The sequence below is a fragment of the Plectropomus leopardus genome, chromosome 24 (genome assembly GCF_008729295.1).
Source record: "Plectropomus leopardus isolate mb chromosome 24, YSFRI_Pleo_2.0, whole genome shotgun sequence".
Lineage (NCBI taxonomy): Eukaryota > Metazoa > Chordata > Actinopteri > Perciformes > Serranidae > Plectropomus > Plectropomus leopardus.
The window spans coordinates 14,729,438-14,754,669 of NC_056486.1; the positions used below are offsets into that span (position 1 = coordinate 14,729,438).

Genomic DNA, 25,232 nt, shown 5'->3' on the forward strand with positions numbered 1-25,232 from the left:
AAATAAAAAGAGAAGACAGGAAAAAAGCCAGGAAAAGAAAATAAACGAGAGGAAAGTGAGGAAGGGAAATGAAAGGTGTTTCTGCGTCAGACAGGCCAGAGGACAAGGTGAAAGAGGCCTCGGCTGCATGACAAAACAAATATAGAGCGAGGGTCAAAGGGACACAGAGTGAGAAATGAACGGAGAGATTGACCTAAAAAAAAGAGAGAGGAAGAAGAGAAGAGGAAGAGAGGCAGGACAGAGAATTCCTGTGTCTGACAAGAGCTGTCAAAACTAAAAATAACCTTCACAACTGAACGAGCTGGGTTGTAAAATGTAACCCCGTACTGTATATGACTTACTGTGTTCGTTGTGTCATAAATTCTCCCGTTGAAGCACTTCAGGCGTTTAGCAATATTAAAATGTCTGAGGTCATCCTGGAGAGGGACAGAAGTGCAGAAAGAGAGACCGTTGAGCATGGAGTCTGAAAGGAAGCGGTGATGGCATAATGGCAATATGTTACAATTAAGAATTCCTTAATGGGCCTGAAAAAGCACTCAAGAGCTTTTAGCATACATCACGGCCCATTTTAGCATCCTGTTAGACATTTATTCTATTCTTAAAATGGGCAAAATAGTGCAATTAGAATGACATTTTAATGCACGGTGGAATTTTTCGATAGCTGTTTTGCTAAAATAAACAGATGTTGCATTATACCTCTATAAATGATGTCATCCCATCTGTATTTACATCAGAAGGAAATCTAGAAAGCATGGCACAACCTTGAAAAGCAAAACGACAAATTGTGAGATTATTATACTGGTTTAGAAACATGCAGGTTATGTCACTGGTTTGTGAAAAACACATTCACCCCGATGGGAAATCAAAAGCCTCAATTCCATGTGACTGTGAGAGAAAACCCACGAGAACAACATGCAATCTCCACACATGAACGTATGGGAAATCGAATGCACATCTTTCACGCTGGAATGCTTTGAATGAGGAAAACAGGACGCGCTCGTACAGTATGCCCGCATATGTCCACCTAAATATAGACACAAAGGGTTGTGTGATATTCCCAAAATATCACATTTTTCTTGGCATTATTAATGACATTTGGAGGAAAGGACATCTGCACTGTCCCAAGTACTTTTGGAAGACAGTTTCGCTTGTATTTGTTTAAAAAAACACTGATCTTGAGACTGACTCATTCATTTGTGGCAGCCCACCATGATTAAGACACCATGTACTGATTTTACACATTTAAATGAATTTTGGAGCTCCAGCATTCATTAGGTGTGCCTTTGAAATACAGTTTGTACTGTTTTGTTGTGTCTTGCGTTGCACCACACTCTTGGACAGCAGAGCGTATTCTGGGCTCAGGCAGAGCAGTAGAAAACCAGATGCAGACCCCCCCCCCCCCCCGTGGTTATCTTTTGCAACAAATAGATTTTAAATCTATGTGAAATGCTGTATTTAATTATCCAAAACACACACACAAAAAGGTAGAACTTGCAGTTATGTTAATGTCTATTGTACAGTACGAGAGAAGTTTAAACAATGGCAGTTCTTTTAAAAACTTGCAAATCTTGAATTTGTCTGGATTACTTAATAGAATAATTACAGTTCATTAGTGCTCAAAAACTTAGTTGTTCAACAGAAAACTAATTAGATGATCAATAAATGGTCTATATTTTTAATTAAGAAAAAAAGAAAAAAAAGAAAAAGAACTAAATACATTATACATTTCTAGGTCTCCAGTGGGCTGACATGCTTCTTTGTTTTCACTTTATATTATTTTAACATGATATTTCAGGATTTTGGACTGTTGGTTGGACAAAAACAATTTTGATGACACCACACTGACATTTTATTAATTAAATTATTCCATAAGCATATTAAATCATAACTTAAGTACATTTGAAATAATCATTTTTTCATAAAAATATTTTAAAGTGACCAGAAGTTTGGTGACCGTTGGTGACATGTCATGCAAAATTTGGAATGTAAATATTAAACATTTAACGAATGGTATACTTTATTAATAAATCATCCCTTTTAGTTGACTGGAGGTTCCTCCTGCTTCTCCAAGCATTAATTCTCAGCTGAACATTGAGGGGAATGATATTTTCTGTTAAAAGTGAGGCTTGCAGCACTAGCCTGCATGCACGGGGTGGGTGTACCCATTCCGCGTGACGTCACCGCATCATTCCCTGTACCTCGTGCCCATTCATCCCTACCTCATCACAGTGCCGCGCGCCTCGCCCTCTCCACACCTCACCTCAGCGCGTCTTTTACAAATGAAACAAACGGGAAACTGGGATCATATCTCTGTCGCGTGACTCAGTCTGGACTGTGAAACACGGAAATAAACGTCTACGCTGCGGGGAGCGAGTTATAAAATAGGTGAGAACTTTATTATTTGGATGCGTTTCGCCGCCGAGGGGTCCACGCGGATGGCAGTTGTTGCCTCGCGTTGTTTTCTCACACGGAGCTTAAAGCAAAACTCCATTTGTAAATATCGCCTGTGTACATTTTTACTTTCTGAGGGAAAAACGCGCGTGCTGTCTGAGCTGGTTTAAAGTTATTTTGTAAGCGTGTAGTAAATCTTCAATTCGGCGTATTTTGTATACACCCAACAACACTTTTGTTATCAAATAAAATCCAACTTTGACAACTTACTGAGCTTGTTGACTCAGTCAGCGCGGTGTGCGCGCCGCATAAAATTTAAAGTGGACTCTTAAACACACTAACTTCAGAAAATGTGATATACCTTTTTTGTTTTTTGTACATATAGGATTTTGCAGCAGTATTCGGAGTATATCGCAAAATCTTCCTTCCATTTCCACGACCCGCGGACCCAACACCTGGACACATCTGTCAGAGACCCGCTCTGTCTTTAAGGCGCATCACCGGCATAAACACGGTTGTCAGTGTCAATTTTTAACCGTTTCAGTAACATTTGGAGCGGCACACATCACCAGCGTGGACACGTCGTGCACTAAAGAGCAAGTAGGTGAGTCACTATCTGTTACACACCCAGTGAAAGCACACACACACACACACATTAAAAAGTGGAACACATGCGTGCTGTTGTGTATGCTCATATTTTCTAGCTGGAGGACACTCATACACCCATGAGGGGTTCCACATTTTCCTGAGTAAGCCAACAGCTGCATAGATAGATAGATAGTAAAACAAGATGATCTTCATGCATTGCTTCACGATTCAGCGCAAGTGGGAATTTGAGCAGATAATTCCCTGTTTAAACTTGAACTGCAGCTTTGAGCTTTCTGCCTGTCAGCTGATATCTTTTGGCTGGTGAGAAAGAAGAGGAACAAATTTGGATTTCGCAACTCTGAAAACTCATACTGGAGCAGATTTCAAGCCCAGGAATTTTTCAGTATGCAAAGAGTTCCCTTTTATGAGAAGATATGCTGTGTATGTGTAGGATCGTTTAAGTTAGACAAAGATTTGCAAACGTGAAACTGTAATGGTTGACGTTGCTGGGTCAAAATTAAGTTGCAAAAGGAGACTAGAAAACATTTTTAAAATAATGATGCAGGGTCTCTTTGGGTAAATGGGTTGGAAGTAAATAAATTTCAGTCAGTTTAATTTTGAAAATTCTGGAACGTTGTACCTATATGCAGTTTTCTATACGGTTCATTTACATTTAAATTTTCTCACTAGCCAAGATTGTGTGCTTGATGGACAGACAGACGGACTGTAGCTAATCTGTAGGCTGCGACGGACGGATTTTCAGCTCATTTTGGTCTCTAAATTAAAAGATCCTGGCATTTGCTTTTGCTCAAGAGGTAGAAAACCTATAACTGCTAGAATGCACTTTGCTGCACCAGAACAATATCGTTCTCCTGGTGGGTGACAAACTGAGAACTTGTCCGTTTGACACAATGGTGGCTGACTGATAACAACAATCTCATTTTATAGTTAAACGATAAGCAAAAATATGTTTATGAAAACATTTGAGGTGAGAAATAGGCAATGCCAGAGATGCTCACCTTGCTTTGCTTGGGGGCCACTTGACAAATGACAGTAGGCTCGGGGCCAGTCGCAGCAGCCCCATTCATGTTTCTTAGACTTTAGGATATTTCTAGAATTTAAGGATGTTTCTAGGATTAATAGACATTTCTTTGACTTTAGGACATTTGTGGATTTCAGGATTGTGGATTTCACTTAATGTACAAAAAAATTCACAGTGTAAATTGCTTGATTTTTTATTGTAAATAAGAAAATGGTCTGGGGGCCGTCTTGGCACCCTGCTGGGGGCCAGATTCATCCTGCAGGTCATAAGTTGAGTATCACTGGGCAACGCAGACAGAATCTTGGTTTATATTTGATCTGTGCTGCTTAGTTTTACTGTTTGATCTACTTTTTTGGCCTCCATTGTTAGGAGCAGTGTGGACTCCACTTATTGTTCACAAACTCTCGCTATTACAGCCAAACAGGGCGTTAAATTTGTTTCACAAAGTTCATTTACACATACTATCCTCACTGTTTTGTTACAGCTCCAGATCTCAGAGTTTCTCTTTCTTCCTTTCCCCGCTGCGGGACTAATAAAGGTTTATCTTAGCTCATCTTATCTTATTTTCTCTTTCACCAGGATGGCCGCTGACAACTTTTTAAGGACACTTTGTTGACCTCTTTTAGAAGCAGAGACACATTTTCAAATTAAACCCAGCCAGTTTGTAGCCACGATGGATTCAGATAACGACCCGTGCCACAGCAAGCACTACATCGACCCCACCAAAAGCCCGCTGATCAGCGCCATCATGTTTGCAGCGGGCATTTTTGGAAACGTTGCAGCCCTGGTGATACTGGAAATCCGGAGACGTAGACACACGAGATCTGGGGACACTTGGCGGCAGTCGTTGTTTCACGTGCTCATTACATCGCTGGTGGTCACGGACCTGACTGGGACCTGCCTGGTCAGTCCGCTGGTTCAGCTGTCGTATTCACGCAACACTACGCTGGTGGGGATGTCGCCTGAAACTCACAGCGTGTGTGCGTACTTTGGTGTCAGCATGACTTTCTTTAGCCTGGCCACCATGTCGCTTCTCCTCTCTACGGCACTTGAGAGGTGTTTTGCCATCGGGTACCCTTACCTGTACAGCCGCCACGTCACCAAGAAATGTGCCTACATCACAATCCCGTTGGTTTTTTTACTATGTATGCTATTCTGTCTCCTCCCTTTTGCGGGATTCGGTAAATATGTACAATACTGCCCCGGAACTTGGTGCTTCATTGACATGAACCCTGTGGCCAGAGAGGACCGGGTCTACGCCAACCTGTACGCCACTCTTATGCTAGTGCTGGTGCTGGCCATAGTGGCGTGCAATGGGTTTGTGGTGTATCACCTGTTCAGGATGTACCAGCGTCGGAGGAGGAACGGCAGCTCGATGATGGGGAGCATGAGATCCAACAGCGAGCGCAGGACGATGTCCATGGCTGAGGAGGTGGAGCATCTCATCCTGCTGGTCTTCATGACCATCATCTTCATCATCTGCACACTGCCCCTGGTGGTAAGATAACAGCAGATTATTTTGGGCAATTTTTTTCTTTTCTTTAACATTTTTTAGACTTTTTTCTTTTTCTTTAAAAATTCTGGCAATTTTGTTTTTCTTTAAATTTTTTTCATTTGTTTTTTCTTTTAAAATTTATTTTAATTTATTTTAAAATTTTTTTTAAAATTTGTTATTTTTAAAGAAAACATGCCTTCCAAACCCATGTGCCAGCAAAAACAAAAATGACCAAAAACCACACATTTATTACAGCCAGAAACTGTAAAAAACAGAAATTATCATTAGATTTCAAATTTCTGATGGGCCTTCAACATCATGTAGGACAAACATTTATAGAGAAAACATGTTTATATAGAAAACATGCAATAATGTGCAGATTTTAGGTGAGTAAAGGTAACCATAGACTGCTGACCATGTTTCATTACTTTTGTTCAGGCACATCCACTCTCTAAGGACAAATGCCTGCACCAGCAGTTAAGTGACTTATTTGGCTTTCATTAGCTCAATGGGTCAGCTGGTCTATAGACTCAAGGCAGAAATTGATTATGTTCAATGATGCTGTGAGTGAGCAGGTCCTGAGGGACTGCTGTTTTACCAAACACTGATGCATCCGGGTTGCAACATTTCCTCATCTGCTGTTAGGCTTCCCTAAATCCCACTGACAGCAAAAATATCTGGAAATACAGCCTCAGCAGGACAATGTACCATGCCACATCATAAAGACTACTCAGGGACGGCCCAAGGAACGAGACAAATAGCTCGAGGTGTTGATCCGGCCCCCAAATTCCCCAGATCCAAATCTGGTGGAGCATTTCATGTGATGTGAAGGGACGTATGTGTAAGAAGTCTCCCTTTTGAAAATAGCTAAAATATAGTTGAGATTCTTCGTTTGGTTGCACTTTTGTCATCAACATAAATGAAAAAATGTGCATGGAATGACAACCATGAATTTTCATACCACGGTAGACGTTAAAATCGGTTTACTGCTGCAACCCAAACTGGCTGTCTTCAATTAATTACTGAACACTTGCGATGTCTGGTCCAATGACTGGAACACTTTAGTTACGCTTGGGTGCTCTTGTGCTGGGAAAGTAACTTCTCTGAAATAGGAGATTTAAAAAAAAGTCCCTGAAAACGCTGTCCTAAGGACTAAGATCGTTCCTTGTGTTTGCAGTGCAGACACAACAAAAAAGGGGCGTTCTTGGAACTTGATTATTAGTATTATGGAACATTTCGTCTGATCTATAAACGCATTGTACTGCAATAATGTATTGTTTGACTTTAAAAGTTGATAGAGAACTAAATAATGAGGGTTTATTTCATATTGTTTAGTCTTCATTTGAAACTCTTGCACAGAAAATAGTTTGTTTGCATTAGGAATCAAATTAAAGGAATTAGGAATTAAATCGGGCCATTTTCTTGCACCCAGCAGGGTGGGTGCATTACATCGTCTTTGCGGCTTTCAACCATATGCCAACCACTGACAGAAAAAACAAACGATCTTATCTAAAACATGTCAAAATGTCACCTGGAGCAAATTCAGTTAGCTGTGTATGTTATGCCATCAGATATAGATCTGTGTGTCACTGTTTCTCGGCACACTTGTGACGTATTGTGCACTTGCCGCTAATCATAAATAATACAACAGACTATGGGCTGTTGCCATGCCAAGCTGTAGACAGGAAACACTGCATGAGTGCCATTCATAGCATGTCTGACTCAGCTGCTGTTTTTAATGCCAGGTATAATTATTACACGTTAAAACACAAATCATGTTAGACAATTGTAAAAGATCTTCTTTTTAGAAGCCTCTCTATTCAGCCCTGGAAATCGGGTGTTTTTACGGGACGTTGTATAATAAGATAGATCCGATATTGGGTGTCTTCTGTCCGTATTTTAATCATATTTTGGTGATAAAAGTATATTAGCATCGATGCTAAATGCCATATTGATTTCCCATAGTTCCTTTGGAGAGAGGTCAGAGGTTTGTTTTCGTCTTGTCGTCCAATGGGAAGACTGACCGACTTTTCGTATCCGCTTTCACTGCCATACGTCATGTGAAGCAAACCGCACTGTGATTGATCTAATCCTGCTGTCTCTATCGCTCTGTGTTATTGGTAGCGCCTCCTGCATTAGAATAAACTCTGTTAGCCCCTATAATAATAATAATAATAATAATGATAATGAGACATGGGTAAATCAGGAGACAGTGTAACAAGCAGCAGGGCCTCGTATGGATGTAAACTCTGTGTTCACTGCAGGCAGAGCAGGCAGGAGAATCAGGGCCCTCTCTGAAGTGTCAGGAGTGTGATGTGGCCCTCTGCAGCATCACAGAGAGGAGCTGCTTTGCAGAATGGCACAGATAATGGCATACACAAACAACTGCAAAACAAAAAACAATGGGACTTTTTTTTTGAAAAGTGTATCCATTTTTTGAACTATAATAGTTTTAATGTTTATTTTTTCACTTTCTGATTCCCAGCACTTAGGAGAAAGGTTTTCTGCAGCAAAAAAGCTTGTACATAATACTGTTGGGTGATTTATCACTCAAGATCTGTACAATTCAATTTCCGTCTTGTTTTTTCTTTTGACTTTATGGTCTCATAACTATTTGTAAATTCAAGTGCCATCACTGCAGCCTAAATATTCTGATAGCCCGGGTTGTCCTGAAAAAAAATGTATATAACTTCATTGTGCATTGAGAGACTGAGGTTTTAAGTGCATTATTTCACAAAAAGTCAGGGCGTACCAAAACTAGGTAAAAACGGCTTTTTTTAATTCATGTTTACAGTTAAAGTCAAAAAGTAAATTGATAAAATAAAGGATAAATATTCTGCCTTTTCCTCATGAAAACAACATTATTTGGGTGGAGAGTCTAATCACTGAAATCATTTTAGTGAAGGGAGGTAACGGCGCACTCTAAGCATCATTAGCAAGAAAGACGATACAAACAGCAGACCTTACATACAGTAAACTGCATAATTGTAAATGTCCTTTGAAGAATCCAGGATTTGATCAGTTAATTTCATCAGGAAGCAATTTGGACCGAGGCCATAATGAGGGGATAAGGGTCTCAGAAACTGCAATTACAAATTTGGTCTCAAATGTAGCTACAATAAAAAAAAACATCAACTGTGACTGATGACCAGTTGGTGAATGGACCTCGTAATCATTTCCGATGCACAAATAATGAGCTGCAATAACATTTTAATGAGATTGACCCCATTGCAGCAGAACAGCCACCAAACTGCTGTGTCCAGTATATTAAATATATTATACGGAGGGGATGTATAAAGTGATAACACGTTAGCAGCATCCAGGGACAGCAACCTTTTCGGATGTCTTTAGCTTCTGCTTGTCATCAAACCTGCTGTTGGTTGCCATACACTGACTATGAGTCAATCAAATCCAAACTTAATATGATAAATATCTGAAACTGGATTGTAATTAGCTAATGGCAGAGCTAGCAGAAAGCTCTGTGTTGTAATTTCAGTGAACTTTGACATATTTCTACACTGTAAAATCTGTTGATTTAACTTTTAAAAAAACCTAGGAAACTAATAACCTTGAAAAATGTAATTAATATAACTATTAATCTTATTTTATGTTTACTTTATATATAATTTTGTGAAGCTGTCATAATCTAAAATTGAAAAATTAATTAAATTTAATCAAAGTTTTAGCAGTTTCAGCTATATATTCTGCTGGTTGCAAACTAGTCAATCATATTTGTATTTTCCTAAACAAGTTAAGGAAACTGAGCTCCCAGATCTCCTCACCTCATCATTGGCTCTTTGTCATGATCAAGTTAAGTCAGACTAACATGGTTTACTCAAGTTGCTAACACTTTAACAAAACAAACAAATTTCACTTGTTATTTTTAAGTTGCAGCAACTTCACAAAATCGAGTAAATACAGCTAAATTTGAAGCAAAGTCAATACTTACATAAAAAGTAAAGATAAGCAAAGATTTATAGTTATATTTACTTTCCCTTTTTTCCACGGCAATTGGTCTCCAATGTTATTATAAGTAAGATCAACTCGTCAAGTTTTTACAATGTAATTGAATAGGTCAGTCTCAAAGTTTCAATTTAAATCAATAACTTTCCCAGCAGTGTATGATGATGATGTGCACTTTATTACAGACAGCACTTATGAAAATGCCATCTTGTGCACTGCTGCGTCTCAGCTGTGGCCTGAAATGTAGAGTCATAACCTTCATCTCTGTAATGACCGGCAAATTCTGCATCAGCCTTAATTTAATAGCATCATCAACATCACAAACACAGTCAATGAGCTATTAAAAGAGCTCTGTGTTGTCGCTTAAGAAAGCTCTGTGGAGATGGCTTCGACACAGTCAGTGCAGTCACAGTTAAGCAGCTATTTAAATCGAGTAAATGAAGTGTTTTTATCACTAAGAACTTTAACCCAACTAAAGCCATTAAACGTAATGCTAAGTGGCTACAGTCTGTATAACGGATCCTCCATGTGATACTGTTTGTAATGGATTATATGAGGATTAAACTAAATCCACAAATTAGCACTTAAAGCCGTGAGCCACCTTGTGAAGCCACAAAGTCGTTGAGATCTAAGAGGCACATTCAGTTCCTGTTTGGTTCAAAGTCAGGGTCAGTTGTACTTAATGATGTCACTGACTTTGATTTCCGTTACCTCCTGTTGTGGTGAAGGAAAGCAATTTGCCAGACCACTGCTGGCTAAACAGATGAGTGGGAAACATCCAACATATCCACCGGGCAGTAAACAGTAAACTGTTAGGGATGAGTGCAGTAGAGAGTAAACTTAGCTTCAAATGATCTTTGAAGAGCATCACATTATTTATGTACGTTTTAAAGCTGTGGTGGGCAGAAATCAGGGAAAAAATATACATAAGTTAAATAAACATCCTCCTACAGTTCTCCCCTTTCTGTTCAAAGCTCCTCCCACCAGATGACCTCAGCATACGCACTAGGGGTCAACAGATTATCAGCCTGGATGATTATCGGGGCAGATATTTGGCATTTCGTCAATTATCTGTATTGGCGTTTTATTGTAATGATAAATAAAATAAATTATTCAAAATACACAAAGAAAGTGTCAGCATGGTAGGACCTTTTTCTTTGTAAAACCTCAGGGAGCTTTTTTTTATTTATTTATTTATTTTATCTAAATTTTCACTTGACATAACAAAACAAATGCTGGGCACTTTCTGTATATGATGCTGAAAGTCTCAGTTTTGATTAAACATTTGCTAAAGGCATTTAAACAGTTTTTTTATATTGGAGTTTGTTATTTTCCAAATTCTAAATACTGACAGAAAGATTCAAATTTTTATTGTAAATGCAATTTGGTTCCAAATATCAGTCTCATTACCTACTAAAAATCAATATCGGTATCGGCCCTGAGAAACCACGCAGCTCATTTAGTCAGCGCCTCCTGCTGTGCTCTCTCTGTCTATCAGATCACAAATGAGACATGAACTAGCTAGCATCCAGCGGTCCCTCCACCTCATATTCCACCTCTGTTGACTACCTCCCAGGTCACAGCTCAGAGATGAACCTATGTTCAGAAGCTGTGGAGGCTTGAATTGGTTGTCACAATGGGCTGGTGGCCAGCAGTAGCGACGGGACTAACCTGTGCAATGGCAGCAACAGAAAGTTTGCTGAGTCGGGGCTGTCCAGTCCTGATTTGTGCTCGCTGGATTCCGGTCATTGCAGTCCGGACTGCCTTGGCGTCAGTCTCCAGAGCCGGTGCCCACTCTTCTGCCGCCAAGGTGGACTGTAGTGGTGGGGAATTAGACAGAGGACACACTGTAATTTGAGACTCAAGCGGTTAGCAGATAGCTAAACTATTACCAACATTTTCTCTCTAAAAAGCTTTGCTGATATTGACACATGTTTTAGTTTGTTTATTGTCAGACTCTCTTTTAGACTCTCTTATTGATCCACCTGTCTTCTTTTTTGGGTTGCTTTGCAGTGTAGGCAGTTTTTGCCAAGAGTAGCAACACGCATCTGCATTTAGAGCAGCCAATAGGAACGCCCTCTCTCTGAAATTAGTCTCCCGTCATGTTACACGTATTCTAAATCCTAAAAACAGCCAAGAGGAGGAGCAGAAGTCAAGATTTCTCAGAACAATTCAATCACAATATGCATTAAGTTTATTATGGTATCTTTAGCCAATGATGCCAGAATATATCACCTACCCCAGCTGAAAAATGATGATTAAGTAAATTGTCCTCCACTGTATACTGTGTACCAGGTTTAGACTTCTGGTGGCAGGTAAAGGACAGTGATATCAGCTTACTACATTGGCTGTCTTCACTGCCTCATCAGAAGGCTGAGTGAAAGACATGACTCGGGTACAGTGAGGTTAAACAAGGACAGACAGAAAAGAGGCAAGAAGGGAGAAGATAAGACTGAAAAACAGATTAGGCTACAGCAGATACTCTCTGGTGGTATCTGCTGATCTAAAAAAAAAAAAGCCTACATTGAAGGCCTAACACTCAGTAAAGTCAAACTGAAATTTAAATGTATTATTTGCCAAGAAAGATCTGTCTCCAGTGTTTGCTTTGACGTGTGCACTTACTTGGTCTAAACTGTAATTGACAGCAACCCTAAATGAATGTTCTCTAAGAGATGTAAATCTTTGCTTCGGACTGACAATGTTGGCACATGATTGGTGCAACACCTCTATGGAGCCATCTCTGAACTCCATGTGTGACTTATTTGAGTGCCATCTACAGTATTCAGTCTAACTGGTTTCAAATTTCCAATGAAAGCTAGTTAGCCTAGCTTGCTATCATCCAATTTTCCAGTTGAATGCAAACTTGATGACTGTTTCTCCCGAATACTGAATGTTGCACATGGACAGATTGCCAATACTATGTGTACTTGATGAATAAGGGGGGAAACACCTATTTCTTAGAAACACCGGCACTCAAATGTCAATATCTACTGGGAAACGCCCACTCAAAGGCTTGAAGAATATGTCCAAAAACAGCTTTATCCTCTTTTAAAAACAGAATTTTGCACATTTGCAATATTTTAATGGTTTATATCACCTTACAGAAAAACACTGGAGAATTGGAGGGCGACCTATTATTATACATCACAAACCCCTCAAAATCAATGCCAATTACATTATCTATTCTGAAAAAATGAGAGTAGTATCAGGATAAAGGCTTAATCTTGCTAAAATTATATTTCCATTCAATCTTAAAGCATGACAGTGCACCTATACTTTTAATTAATTAAATTGCAATTTGAAATCAATTTAACAACATTTAAATACCAAAAATACATTTTTGACACTGATTTGAGCATTTGGTGATGTCTTATCAAGACAGAGACAGAGTTGAAACTGCATATTGATGGTATAATTTCATGACATTCATTTGCTGCGTTAAGGAGTAATTAAGTCAGTTGGCTCTGGTTTCTTTATTTTTGTTAAATGACTCCTGATTGAAACTTTGGCGACACTGAAAAGGTTTTAATGAATGTAACATTTGGCAGATACCCCTATTTCCACAAATGTCTTTGTCCTTCCACCCACTGATAACAGGTCAGAACATGGGGCCATTTATTCATTAGGTTGTGTGTGTGCATCCTCATGTGTGTTGCGTGCAGCTCTCAGTGTGTCTGTCCTCTCTATCAGATGTCCAGAGACAGGAACCAGAACTTTCACCACTGCAGGCAGAGGTCATCACAACATTAATGTCAGCCATACATGATTTATTCTTCTTATAATGGGAATCCTCTGTCATTCATACTGGTGAAGCACTTGTGGCTGTCACATCAGTCTCCTCCCCTACCATCTCTCCTTTCCTCTCATCCTGCTCCTTCTCTCCTTCAATCTTCCCTCTCCTTCCCACCCGTCTCTCCTTTTCTATCATCCTGTGTCTCTCCTGTCCTCCCCTGCCTCTCCTCTTTTCCCATCCTCTGTATATCCTTTCTTTTCCTCCCCTGCCTCTCCTTCCCAACTGTCTCTCCTCTCCTCTCCTCTCCTCACATTTCAAAATGGCCACATTAACTTATTGGCAGACATTTCAATGCGTTGCCCAGTGGGGAGATGTAGAAAACCTTTTAACCATATTTCATTCAAAGGGCTCACTCAGAGATAATGCAGGCAGAGATGTGGTCTCCTGTTTTAAAGGAACATGCACCCTCCTGTAAAATTTCATTTCCCATTCCTTTCTTTATGATCTAAATAGAGGCAAAATGCCATCTCTGCTGATGGCAGGTATTTTAGATGCTCAGTCTTCAGGTAATAGTCTATCCATAATGCATTCTAGTGCCTGAGTGCGGCATTAAACAGGACCTCAGTGGCCTCTTCAAAGATACTTTTACTGAAGAGATGCTTCTAAACTGAGACATGTTCTGTTGGTGAGGACAAAGTTGTGAGCTGCTGCAGAGACAAAAGTGTCTCTAAACGCCTCTGAAAAGTTGCAACTTGTTGCAGTCTGGACTTAGATGGACAGAAAGTCAATGAACTAGCCAACTAACTGGCTACAGCTGATAAAATCTGCAGTGAAGTAAACTCGATACATGCAGTGGTGGAATAGAGAGCTAGACAAACATGACAACAGCAAGTAGTAGATTACTCTGTGTTAAGAGTTAAAGGTATTTTGTATTTGCTTTGTGGCCACACCCTGCTAAGGCTACACATTCAGGTAGGGCTGCAAAAACAAAATGATTAAAGTGATTCAAGTCAGTTAGAAAAATTGCCACAAATTGCATTATCGATTTGCTGGGTCTATATGTTTTGATACGTGCTGTAGCCACATCTCAGGTCACATGATGAATTACAAGAAATAATGCAGTCTCCTTTGTTGCAGGAGTACATTTTTTTGTGTTGTCTTGTCTCTGACTCATAACATGAAATATTACAAAAACTCTGTAACATTAATTAGCGTAACATAAATCTGCCCTCTCTAGCAGATTTGTGTACATTTTGAGGAACAAATGGATCAGTGTAACCACCAGGCAGCCAATTTGTCACCGTGCGATTTCTCCTCAAGACAGACACACAGCTAATGTTTATGAACCACATTTAGATCGAAGAGACCCTGAAGTACACTGTAGCATTATCGCGTTTTTGGAATATTTAATGCCATTAGTCTTAGGCAGTCTCTTTTGCTTTTTGAATAAAATGTTGGAAATAAAAATAAATCCGATTATTAGATTATCAAAACAGTTGTTTGTTGCAGCGCTACAGTCAGGCATACTAAACAATACTACAAATGCATTATTTATTAAGAGCCGTATATAAACACTCATGGGTGTTCAGCCAGCAATGTGATACCACAGTCTGAGGTCAAGATAACACACACACACACACACACACACACACACACACACACACACAGAGAGAGGGAGAGAAAGATCATATTACATTTTTCTGCTGTGCCTTCTGTCCGGCTGAAGCTGGAGGCTGGTGACGTGTTTGTGTCCATGTGATGTGCCTCTGGTTATGTGTGATTGCATTAAGGGTGGAAAAGGCTAGACAATGGCTTTTTGGCACAGAAAAAGAGACCCAGTGATGGAGAGACAGACAAAGTGTGGGCAAGACTGAAAGGATCAAATTTGAATACAGTGATGGAATTTGACTGGTGCGTTTGTTTGTTCTAACTGCACTGATTTGGGGTCATGTATAATCCTCATAACAAGGAAGGCTGCGACCATGTGACCATGCGCCAATGAGCGTAAAGAAGGAAGCAGAATAAAGACCATAAGTTGTATAAGTAGGGAGGTAGGAGTGATGGATGGGTCAAACAGGACTTTCCCATGGGAGACTGGTGTTTGTGTCTCATATGAACCCAAGAGAACGTTGTTATTTTAAGGGGCAGCATCATCGCGTTTTGATGTAACTTTACTTGTGTTAACCTATCCAATGTAACTTTACGTCGAGTATGTAACGTGTGGGGAGCTAATATGGTACATATTTTATGAAATTGTAATGTGCATTCTCGTAAGATTTTGAGCCATTTCATAAAGACACGATGGGATACAGCCAAGCATGGATCTCTGAAATGAGAGATTTTGAACAGTCTGTCACATTGTGGTAAACCAAATGAAAAACAGCCAGAAGCAGAGATTAAGAGAGATTGTCACCTCTGACTCTTGTAGTTGCTCAGCACAGAATAACAGTAAAGTATGTTCTTGAAAATGAAACTCTATTCCAAGATATTGTTCTGTTCTCTGAGCAGCAACCTCCCACAGACACTTCGCATGAACACTTTTGTTACGCTTCCTGTTGACGCTGAGAGAGCATAACAAAATGGGTTCACAGTGTGTGCCGGTTTTAACGATCGAGCTTCGCTAAACAAAAAAAATCTGTCTCCACACGCACATACAACCCTTCGCCTACTCAGTTTCTGTCCTGCACATATGGCAAGGCCTGGCACTAATCAAAGTAATGATCTCATGTGGTTTTGTTTAAAACACAGCGTGGAGCTGTGCTACACTTTAACAAAACAAACACAGCGCACCTTAGTTGTTTGATTTGTTAGAGCGCCTATTTAAAAATTTTACAGATTTTTTTTTGTCTCAGTGAGATAACTTTTCCTATATGAGATATTTTACAATTACCATTTCCCTTCAGAAATTGAGAAAATCTGCAGAAATTAGCTTTTTAAGAGCTTTCTCGTCCATTAAACTAACAGCTGCTGATGTGCCGTTAAGCAGGACTCGTAATTGCTATGCAGCTGTACTGTTGGCTGGGAAGCCAGTTGTTGTCGTCTCAGCAACAATGGAGCCTATGGGTTGTGGGACTGAGCAATGAAAAGCTGGCCTAATGAAATTGGCGTGACAATGTTGGTGCAACCACTGCCATCTTAGGAAATTGGGTGCTTTTATGGGAGTCAGAGAAGAAAAACGTTTTGTATACGAGGTCAAGGAGAGGGATGGAGAAGAGACATCCAAGAGAAGAGCGCGGGTGGAAGGTAGAGATAAGGAAAGAAAGTGGAAGAGAACTGAAAATGTCTTAGAAAAGAATAACAGAAGCAGCGCTGTGTCATTTTACAACCTGTTGTATGGTCACTTTTCCTTTCACACTTGACTTGATATTGTTCCTCTCTGACCCCCAGAGATGTCGGCTGCAGGAATGTCTAAACCTGTGAACTGGTCATAGCTTCCATGGATTGTATTTAAATGCTGGTTCCCAAAGCTTGTGGCCATTAGCCGGGCGAGTTTATTGCTTTTCACTTCAGCCAGTCGCTGCAGTAGCTGCTTTCATGGCCATATTTTTGCCCCAGACAGGAAATAATGAACAAAATCAGCTGCTCATTCTTGGCCTCCATGGCATGACAAAAAAACAGTTGTATTCAAAAGCTGCTTTCATTTAAAAAGGTCAAAGACTTTGTAATACAGCTATTAATGAGCAGTTACCAAAGAACAGATGTCATAACAAAGTGTGTGTGTGCGCGTGTGTGTTATGTAGTGAGGTGGAATGATGATTTTAATCTTCCCTCAACTCTGTTTTATTTGTTTGGAAGGCTGCACATATTTATCATTTCACAAGGCAGTCACTCATTACCAGGATTCAAAACATTTGATATATTTTGTTATTCTGCTCTGTGAAGGCAAAACCAGTGACCCTATTTTGTCAAAATTGAATTCTTTCTGACATCTGTTACACTATATAAAATAAATAAGCATAGAAGTTAAGCACATCCAAAAACCATTAACTCTGCCAACATCAGTCTGTACCTGATGGGGTACAAAGTATCCAAAAAAATAATTTGACTTTTGTTTTTCGAAGTAATTAATCTAAATAGTGCCTAAATGCTCACCATTTCTGGGGTTGAACTTCGAGATAATTGTAGCACATGTGTGCACTGTACATTGTCATCATTTTTTTTCTTTTCTTTTGTGTGTGATTTAATTCAGAATCAAAGATGGTTAGAATTGGGATTCTGGTTTTGTCACCACCACTTTAGTAAAAATTAAAAGTAGTATTTAACCTTTCATGCTATATTCAAGTGCATGTGCAGAAAAAGAGGCAGCACTGCAGATTTTGGGACGAAAACAATTTTGAGCAACTTAAAATGAAGTGACTGTATTGTGAGCCAAATCATGCTTATTTACTAAAGCACCACTCCAGTCAGTGCGATGGAGGTGTGATCAAAGCTGGGGTAGTTGGTGTCATTGGGTACAAATGTCATTAAAAACTTTAAACATATTGTAATTCAAATGCTCTGAGAGGACTTGGGAACCTCCTCTTGCTCTGATTTCAGGCTTTAAAAAAATCTAGCTTAAATCATTTCATTCAGAGAGAGGGCATCATTTTATGCAGATGCGTGTGCATGTCTCTTTGGTGTAGGCCTAATTCAATGATAGAGAATCCTGCAGAGGAAGTTGCTAATCCAGCATTGGCAACAAGTGCCTACACTACAAAGCAATCCAAAAAAAATGAAGACAGACTTATCAAATTCATGTTTAACATTAGCTAGAGCCATGATTCTTGGTGTTTCCTAAGCCTCACTCCCTGCCGCTACACCAGCTGCAGCAACCTGAATCCAGCCAACACTCGAAAAGACACATTCACCTGCACATCCACTCTGCAAACAGTCTGCATCCGTTACATCTTTACTAAAGCTTGGAGAATGATGTATGACCTGCAGCTTCTACTATAATCATGTGTCAACTTCCCCTTGTGCTGTCTTGATGATGACAGTGATGTGTGAGGTGGTGACAGTACGAAGACAGTCAGAACGCATATGATCCTTATTTCACAACAAAGATTCTTTCATTATCTGTGTATCTCAGTTTGTAAACTCTCAGCTAGTCATCAGCACAGGAATTTTGATGTGATTTGCTCTCAGCATTCAACATCTGCCGCTCAGGCTCTCCGAAAACCACAAAATACACATGTGCTCACATCCTCAATGATTTATAGGCTGCCTGTGTTTGCCTCACAGTCCTTCTGAAAAGCAAACAAAATGATGCTGGGGAGAGTAATTCAAATAACCTCTTTGAATGAGAACATCGGTCCGTTCTCTGCAAACATCCTGTGTGCTCTGGGATGAGTGATAGTGCTTTATGCATGTACGAGGATAAAATTAGGGAGCATGTTTTTTGTAGACTGCATGTTTTACTACAACATTAATTATAAAGGAGTTAGTTTGAGCAAACACATTATGACGAAACGTCCAAATTACACACTCACTCAAGTAACCCCTGAAAACAGTCTTGGAGATGCTGTTAACTAAAACGGTGCGATTATGGTCAAAATGATAGATTGATTACTTTGCTCAATATTGAGATCATTATTACTTATCACTATTATTCATTAATATAGGAACAAAATACTTTTGTTTCACTTTCACATTTAAATAAATGAACACTGCTTTCACTTCCATGTTGTGCTTCATTCCTGCATATGTACAAGTCTTTGCATCAAAGTAAAAGAAGTCCTCATTCATGCTGCATATGAAGCAAAACATAAATACATTTTTTCATGGACATATCTTTGGTTACATGGAATAAGATTGCATTTGCTGTGTACAACGCTAGTGGACGTCTGATTAACGCTGGACAAGCGTCACTAGTGACGTTACTCCTCTTGGCCTTCATGCATTCATAGTTCTGCAGTTTGTGGTGTTTTTTAAGATGACTATACAGCTAGGTTGTGTTGCCTCATGGCACAAACACAAGTCTTATGGACTGTCAGGGCTCGTTAATGCCTAACGTTAGACAACCTAAAATGCTATCACTCTATATGTGTGCAAAAAGGAATTAAAAAAACATGTTCAAATATGCTTTAGCTTGCATTTATATATAGCGTACAGCTCAAGTTAGATGCGTGCTATTACACCACCTGTGTTAAGAGCTGAGTTCCTTCAAATAGAAGCGTTACGTGTCCTGTCAGACTCGAGTAAGATGGATGACTGAAAAAAGCAGCTGAAACATCTCATATGAAGACAAGCTGTTACACTTGTTTTCATTCATTATGTCACCGCAATAACATCCAATAACACAAACCAAACAGAGTTCAGTTTTCTGTTAAGTTTCAGATATGCATACTTATTTGGAGAGCAGTTTACTGCATGGGGTGGATTTACTGAGAGGAACAGAAGCAAAGAAAAGGTCACTGGTTTCATTAGTTTCTCTCATATTTGATCAACAGCGTGTCCTCAATGATGGGATTAGATATATCATAACAAAACATCAGTCGCATCAACAGAAAATGACATTCAAGAATCCGAAGATGGATGATAAATAAGAGTTGGTATTTAAACAGATAAGTGGTTTCAATTTCTACAGTATATCAGGCTGCCCCTATGCACCCATGACCTGGTACCTGTCTGCATCTGTTACTGCTGCTAGAGATGATTTAGAATGGGATTTAAACCAGGATGTTATCAAGGATGTGGCTGTCTGTTATGGACGGTGTTAGCAGAAAGATTATGCCATTGGAGCTAATTTAACACACTGGTCTCCCTCTCCCCGCCTCTTCCTTCCTCTCTGTCCATCTCTCAGATCCGGGTTTACATCAACTCAATTGGGATTCGCAAGGAATCTCACCGCCTGGACCTGATTGCCCTGCGTTTCATCTCTGTTAACTCCATCATTGACCCCTGGGTCTTTATCCTTCTCTCCCCCAGTGTCCTGCACTTTTGTTGGGCCTCAGTTTGCCATGCCCCCATTGTAAACTCCAGAGGTTCCTTTTTTAAATCATCAATAGCAAAAGAGAATTCTCCGGCTCAACTCGAACTGTCTCGCCCCACGGAGTACACCGAGCATTTTCACTCTGCAGAAACTCTATGACCATAACAGTACTCTATTAATTCAAATTTCTATTTATTGGACACTGGATTGGACAGCGTGCTTTGTGAGTCACATCATCCCTCCCACGTGGGTGGTGTTTCTTATCTATTTTATGAATGTGTTTCCGTTAGATAATGGCCCTGTCTTTCGAACTGACAAACATTTTAATGTTCAAGCTGGTGGCTGCCTCTTGCCATTTACTGGGTGTTTCTATTCAATCCTAGCATTTCATCCAAGTGTGTGCATGCTGAATGTATACTGACTTATCTGCAGCTATATATTGTAAGTGTCAAAGTTCAACATTTTGTCTCCTTTGCTGCTTATATTTCATGTCAATTAATCAATGAAATGAGAAAGGCTGCTGGTGGGAACACGAAAAAGAAAAAGTCTTCATTCAGGTTCTGTGATGATCTGGAAAAGACAAAGTGAAAGTGCTTTTGCCCACTTTGTATTAAGTCATTGGTGTTTGGTTGGAAACACTTGTGCAAGGAGATGTGACATACTAAAGACATTCATCGTTCAAGGAAAGAGGTAACCAATGACTTAAAGCCTTCTCTGATTCAAATGCTGCTTTACAAACAGTTGTTACTGGGCCTTGGCACGGGAAGCCCAGTGCAATATTACATGCAGGCATGAACCACTAACATTAGATGAATGCTTCACTTGCAAAAGGACCGTTTGAATATCAATAACTTACCTTTGGTTACCTAAATTTTGTGATGGAAACTTTGTTTTTCTTGTAAGCCTACAGGATGAAAGAAGAATCCAAAAAAGGTAAATATTCCTTGTCAATTGTAGTAAACAGGGTCCACATATAACAACAGTAAACTATATCAGAAACATCTGTTTACAGACTCTCAGTTTATGCAGCAGACTCACATATTTCATACTCAGTACTCAGTACACTCAGTAAGTGTATGAGACTGTTTGGACTGAAGTGTTTTAAACTGTAAAGTTTTAGTAAAAATGCAATGCATGTAATTGGGAAGTACTGAACATATGGCTGGATACATGAGACTTAGATTATACTGCACGAGTTATGTAAGAGTTCGTAAATGAACCTTTTGATATAGCTGTGCTGTTGTTAAACGTGGTCCTCTATGGCTTCAATTCATAAAAAAAAATGTTTGCCTTTTTTGGATTCTTCCTTTATGTTTCTTTACAAATTCAAGTTCACACATATTGAGTAACTGATATACAAATGCTGATTTTGGGGGTGAAGCATCCCTTGAACTTGAAAATTGTATTGAGCCAAAACAAAATCCTGCACAAAGTCTGTATCAAGTGATGGAAATAAAAACTAGGATAAACTTAACGGCACGCCTACAAAAAAAGTAAAAGCGCATTCAGATGAGTTGGGATCATAACACTCATATGAGAAGATAGTTTGTTAGGATTCATGTTTGTTGTAAAAATCTGAGGCCACAGATTACTTGAAGGGCCTTTTATTGCAACAGGAAAGTCTGTCAGAAGCAAACCTAGATAAAATCTAGACATGAGGCATGTCCATACAAGTGTAAATAAGATCTCAAATATTTGACACAAAATATTATGGGCGTGACTTTCTCTTTTAAACACTTCATCTTGAGAACATTATCCTATCCCCTCTGAGCTTCTTAACCGCTAACTTTAACTTATCGTCTGCTTTGGTAACCTTTCCCGTCACCCTAGTACCAGATTCCTGCTGGAGAGGTCAAAGGGCATCAAGCCTGAAGAGACTTTTTGGGTGAATTAGTCAAAACTTCACTCAGGGAGTGAGTGGGAGAGAATGATGCACACAGAAAAGGCTGTGTTGATTCTATAAATTTATTTGTACATTATGTAGCATACAATATAATATAATATATTTTAACGGTATTTTGTAAAACATTCTTCACATGAGACTGCAGTTTACTTTTGACTTGAAAACTTCTGCCTCTTCTATAATTAAGTAACAATAGAGAGTAAATATTCTGGCATAACTGGCTGTAATTGTAATGCTTATTGAAAATGAATGGCAGCACACAATTGTAGCAAATGATGGTACTTTTTAAAGAGCAAACTACCTCCTTCAATGACAAAGTGACACACTTGTGTCTCGTGTCAAAAGACTTTAAAGATCAGGTTCCTGATAAGTTAATAATTACTAATTTGAGGTTGTTCTTTCTGTTCTACATAAATCTGTTTTGGAGCTGAAATTAAAGGTGCCTCATTTTTTTTTTTTTTTTAATCAAAACAAAGTGTTATATAAATTTAGTATTACTAATTGGAATAACCTAAATCCACTGGCAGTAATGTGTATCACCTTACAAGTGCTCATGCATATGCTTCCATGTGTAGGAGCCAAAAAATAGAAACCCATTGCAACAAGAGCCACTAAATACCTTGACTACTGTAGAGTCATATGTCCCGGGATTGAATGCTGATTGTAACCTTCCCCACTGAATATAAAAGTCAGATGTTAGCTTGTGTTGGTGTTTTGTTTTGTTTTTTTTTAAATCCAGTGGGAAAGAAGCTTTAGAAACAATTCCCCTTAGTGGTCAAAAACTCTACAGGTTACCTTTAACTGCTTGATTGGAGTTTTTAAAAAAAATACACGCCTCAGTCATCTAATAAACTACTTATGTCATAACTAAATGCAGCACTGTTTATATAGTACTCAGTAATTATAAACATGGAGTATTAAGCCTGTATGTTGATATGAATTGCTACCCTTTAAAAAGTACCATTTACTGTTTTCAATTAGTGTCATAAATCAGTTCTCAGTCATTAGATACGTCATTTTGGGAAAGAGCTCTTGCTTTGTTTTCTCCTGGCAGGTACTTAGTTCTGTCACATTGCCTAAAAGTTATTTGGAAACTATGAAAAGAGCTCCCTTTATTTTTATCCATCGACTTTCCGACTAAAGTGCCATTTTAATTGCATTCGTTTTGCAAGGGAACATCTTGAAATGTTATTGTTGGTCGATGAGTTTCTTTCCAGATGAGCACCATTCATATGAGACAAAGTACGTTCACTTAAATTGCTGCTAATGGCCCAGAAAACGTCCTGATTTTAGTCTCTGATTATATCCTTGTGCTGATTGTTCAAACGCAATCAACTGCCAACTAAAATAAACCAAGAAAAAACGCTGGTTTACTTTCACACCCAACGATTGTAACACTTCATTATTTTACAGTGATGTCACTTTTAACAGACTTGCTGAAAATAGGCAGGTCGTTTTCTCCACTTTTTTTTTTTGAGTACAAGTCCCACATGGTGGACTCATACTGTGTTAAGTGTTACTGTTACAGCATCTCTTCTGTTAAGATGGATCAAATTGAAACAGGGCTCAAGTGTCAAGTAAATAAGCTACTACAGATTTTTGTGGGATCTCCGGTTATAAATCTCTCCAACTAGGAAAACATTTGAAGTGGACTGACTGGCGTTATGCAACAGCAGGGGTCCGCTTCAGATTAAAAGTCCTTGTGTGTAAATATGTGAGAAAACCAGAAGAAGTTCTTAACCATCTGTCATTTTGGACGATGCCAGAAAGTTTGTGAGCATCAGGTTAACATTGAGGCTGTAAGCCTTTATTTGAAAGTGTGTGTGTGTGTGTGTGTGTGTGTGTGTGTGTGTGTGTGTGTGTGTGTGTGTGTGTGAGAGCAGTGATGATCCCATTTGGCTCTTGTGTTGTGAGAACAGCAGTTTATTGCCTGTGTTGGTCTGTTGTTGGTTCTGAAGTCAGCATCAAAACGTTCAGTGTTTACGACAGTGTGTTACTGCTTCCTGTGGGTGCGATGTGTGAGTTTTGCTTCTGTGTGTGCGCTAGTGCTTTTTCCAGTTATGTCTATGTGTGTGTACGTTTATTTTTTGCAAAAGTTCCCACAGACATGCTTGTGTGTCCATGTGCCTACAATAGGTGTAAGACTGTGTGTATGTGCAAGCTAGAGTGTGTGTATGTGTGTGTGACAGACAGCACTGAAATGTAACGATGTCAGAATGCTACCTACCTGGATGTCTTATACTCTGTAATTATAAAGTACTGTAGATGAAACTGAATGCACTGAGTGTGTATGTGTGTGTTTTATGGCTTGTGTAAATAAACATCTCATCAATCACATATTCTGTACAACCTGCTTTCTAACCCTGTTCCTACACACACACACACACACACACACACACACACACACACACACACACAAGCATACACACTGTGAATGGGTTCCAGATGTGAAGAACTGAAGAATGCAGATTGTGAATCTCTCCTTTACACATGTGTGTATGTTCACATTTTTTGTGTCTTTTTGAGGACTTTTCCCACCAAAACACTTACAGACAGACTGCTTTGTTCAGCGTGTGTTTTTCATGATTTGAACAAAACATATCTCTGTGGTTTAAGCTATGTGGGCCAATGCATTGAGGCTGAGTATTGGCCACATCAGCCTATGTGGTCTTTGACAGCAAAGCATAGGCAACATCAGCAAACAGGAAGTCAAAAATGGTCTCGTGATCGAGTTCAAATTGCTGTGCTTGCAGCCACAGTTTGACATTCATAACTGTGTTCATTGTTCTGGTATTTTTTTTCCGCATTTGTTGTACTTATTTACACTTTTTACTGCAAACAAGTACTGGTCAATATGGAAGCCGCTTATTCTAAAAGTTTTCATACTTTCTGCATCTTTGCCAAACATTAAATCTTATCTCTGAAACTCACCAAAATCACAGAAACACGAAAATAAGCCCATTCAACCAACAATTCTCATTCAGGAAGCAAACACTGTCACTCATAACCCATTTACCTAAAAACCCCAACAACAGAGAGCATTACAATCAACTTTGATCTTTAAAGTTTTCATATATATTATGTATTATAGAATGAACCAACAATTCGCTTCTATATCATACATGTATGAATATAGTATGAGTTACGGTATGTGACTGGGATCTGTGTCTGATGTGTTTTATTGTTTCCAGTTCAATAACTTCATTC

General features: G+C 39.2%; 1 protein-coding gene and 2 long non-coding RNA genes across 4 annotated transcripts in view; 1 reads left to right on the forward strand and 2 right to left on the reverse strand.

The window, feature by feature from the left end:
• On the reverse strand, positions 1 to 5,422 carry LOC121963026. The gene is made up of 3 exons (XR_006107190.1): positions 5,355 to 5,422; positions 342 to 416; positions 1 to 193 (listed from the first exon to the last, which is right to left on the reverse strand). It is a non-coding gene; the product is annotated as an uncharacterized LOC121963026 (long non-coding RNA).
• On the forward strand, positions 2,241 to 24,362 carry ptger2a (prostaglandin E receptor 2a (subtype EP2)). Of its 2 annotated transcripts, none has more exons than XM_042513391.1 (4): positions 2,241 to 2,385; positions 2,777 to 2,995; positions 4,601 to 5,519; positions 19,994 to 24,362. In XM_042513391.1, the coding sequence occupies exons 3-4, from the start codon at positions 4,695 to 4,697 to the stop codon at positions 20,279 to 20,281; spliced, it is 1,113 nt and encodes a 370-aa protein (XP_042369325.1). In that variant the 5' UTR covers positions 2,241 to 2,385; positions 2,777 to 2,995; positions 4,601 to 4,694; the 3' UTR covers positions 20,282 to 24,362. The 2 variants fall into 2 exon arrangements, with proteins under 2 accessions (XP_042369325.1, XP_042369326.1); XM_042513392.1 differs by having other exon boundaries at positions 2,777 to 2,991.
• LOC121963027 overlaps positions 5,443 to 25,232 on the reverse strand; it is a 30,781-nt gene continuing 10,991 nt past the window's right edge. Inside the window, exons 2-3 of the long non-coding RNA XR_006107191.1 lie at positions 11,151 to 11,294; positions 5,443 to 5,513 (exon numbers count right to left, since the gene is read on the reverse strand). This is a non-coding gene — a long non-coding RNA (uncharacterized LOC121963027). The remainder of the gene's footprint in view (positions 5,514 to 11,150; positions 11,295 to 25,232) is intronic.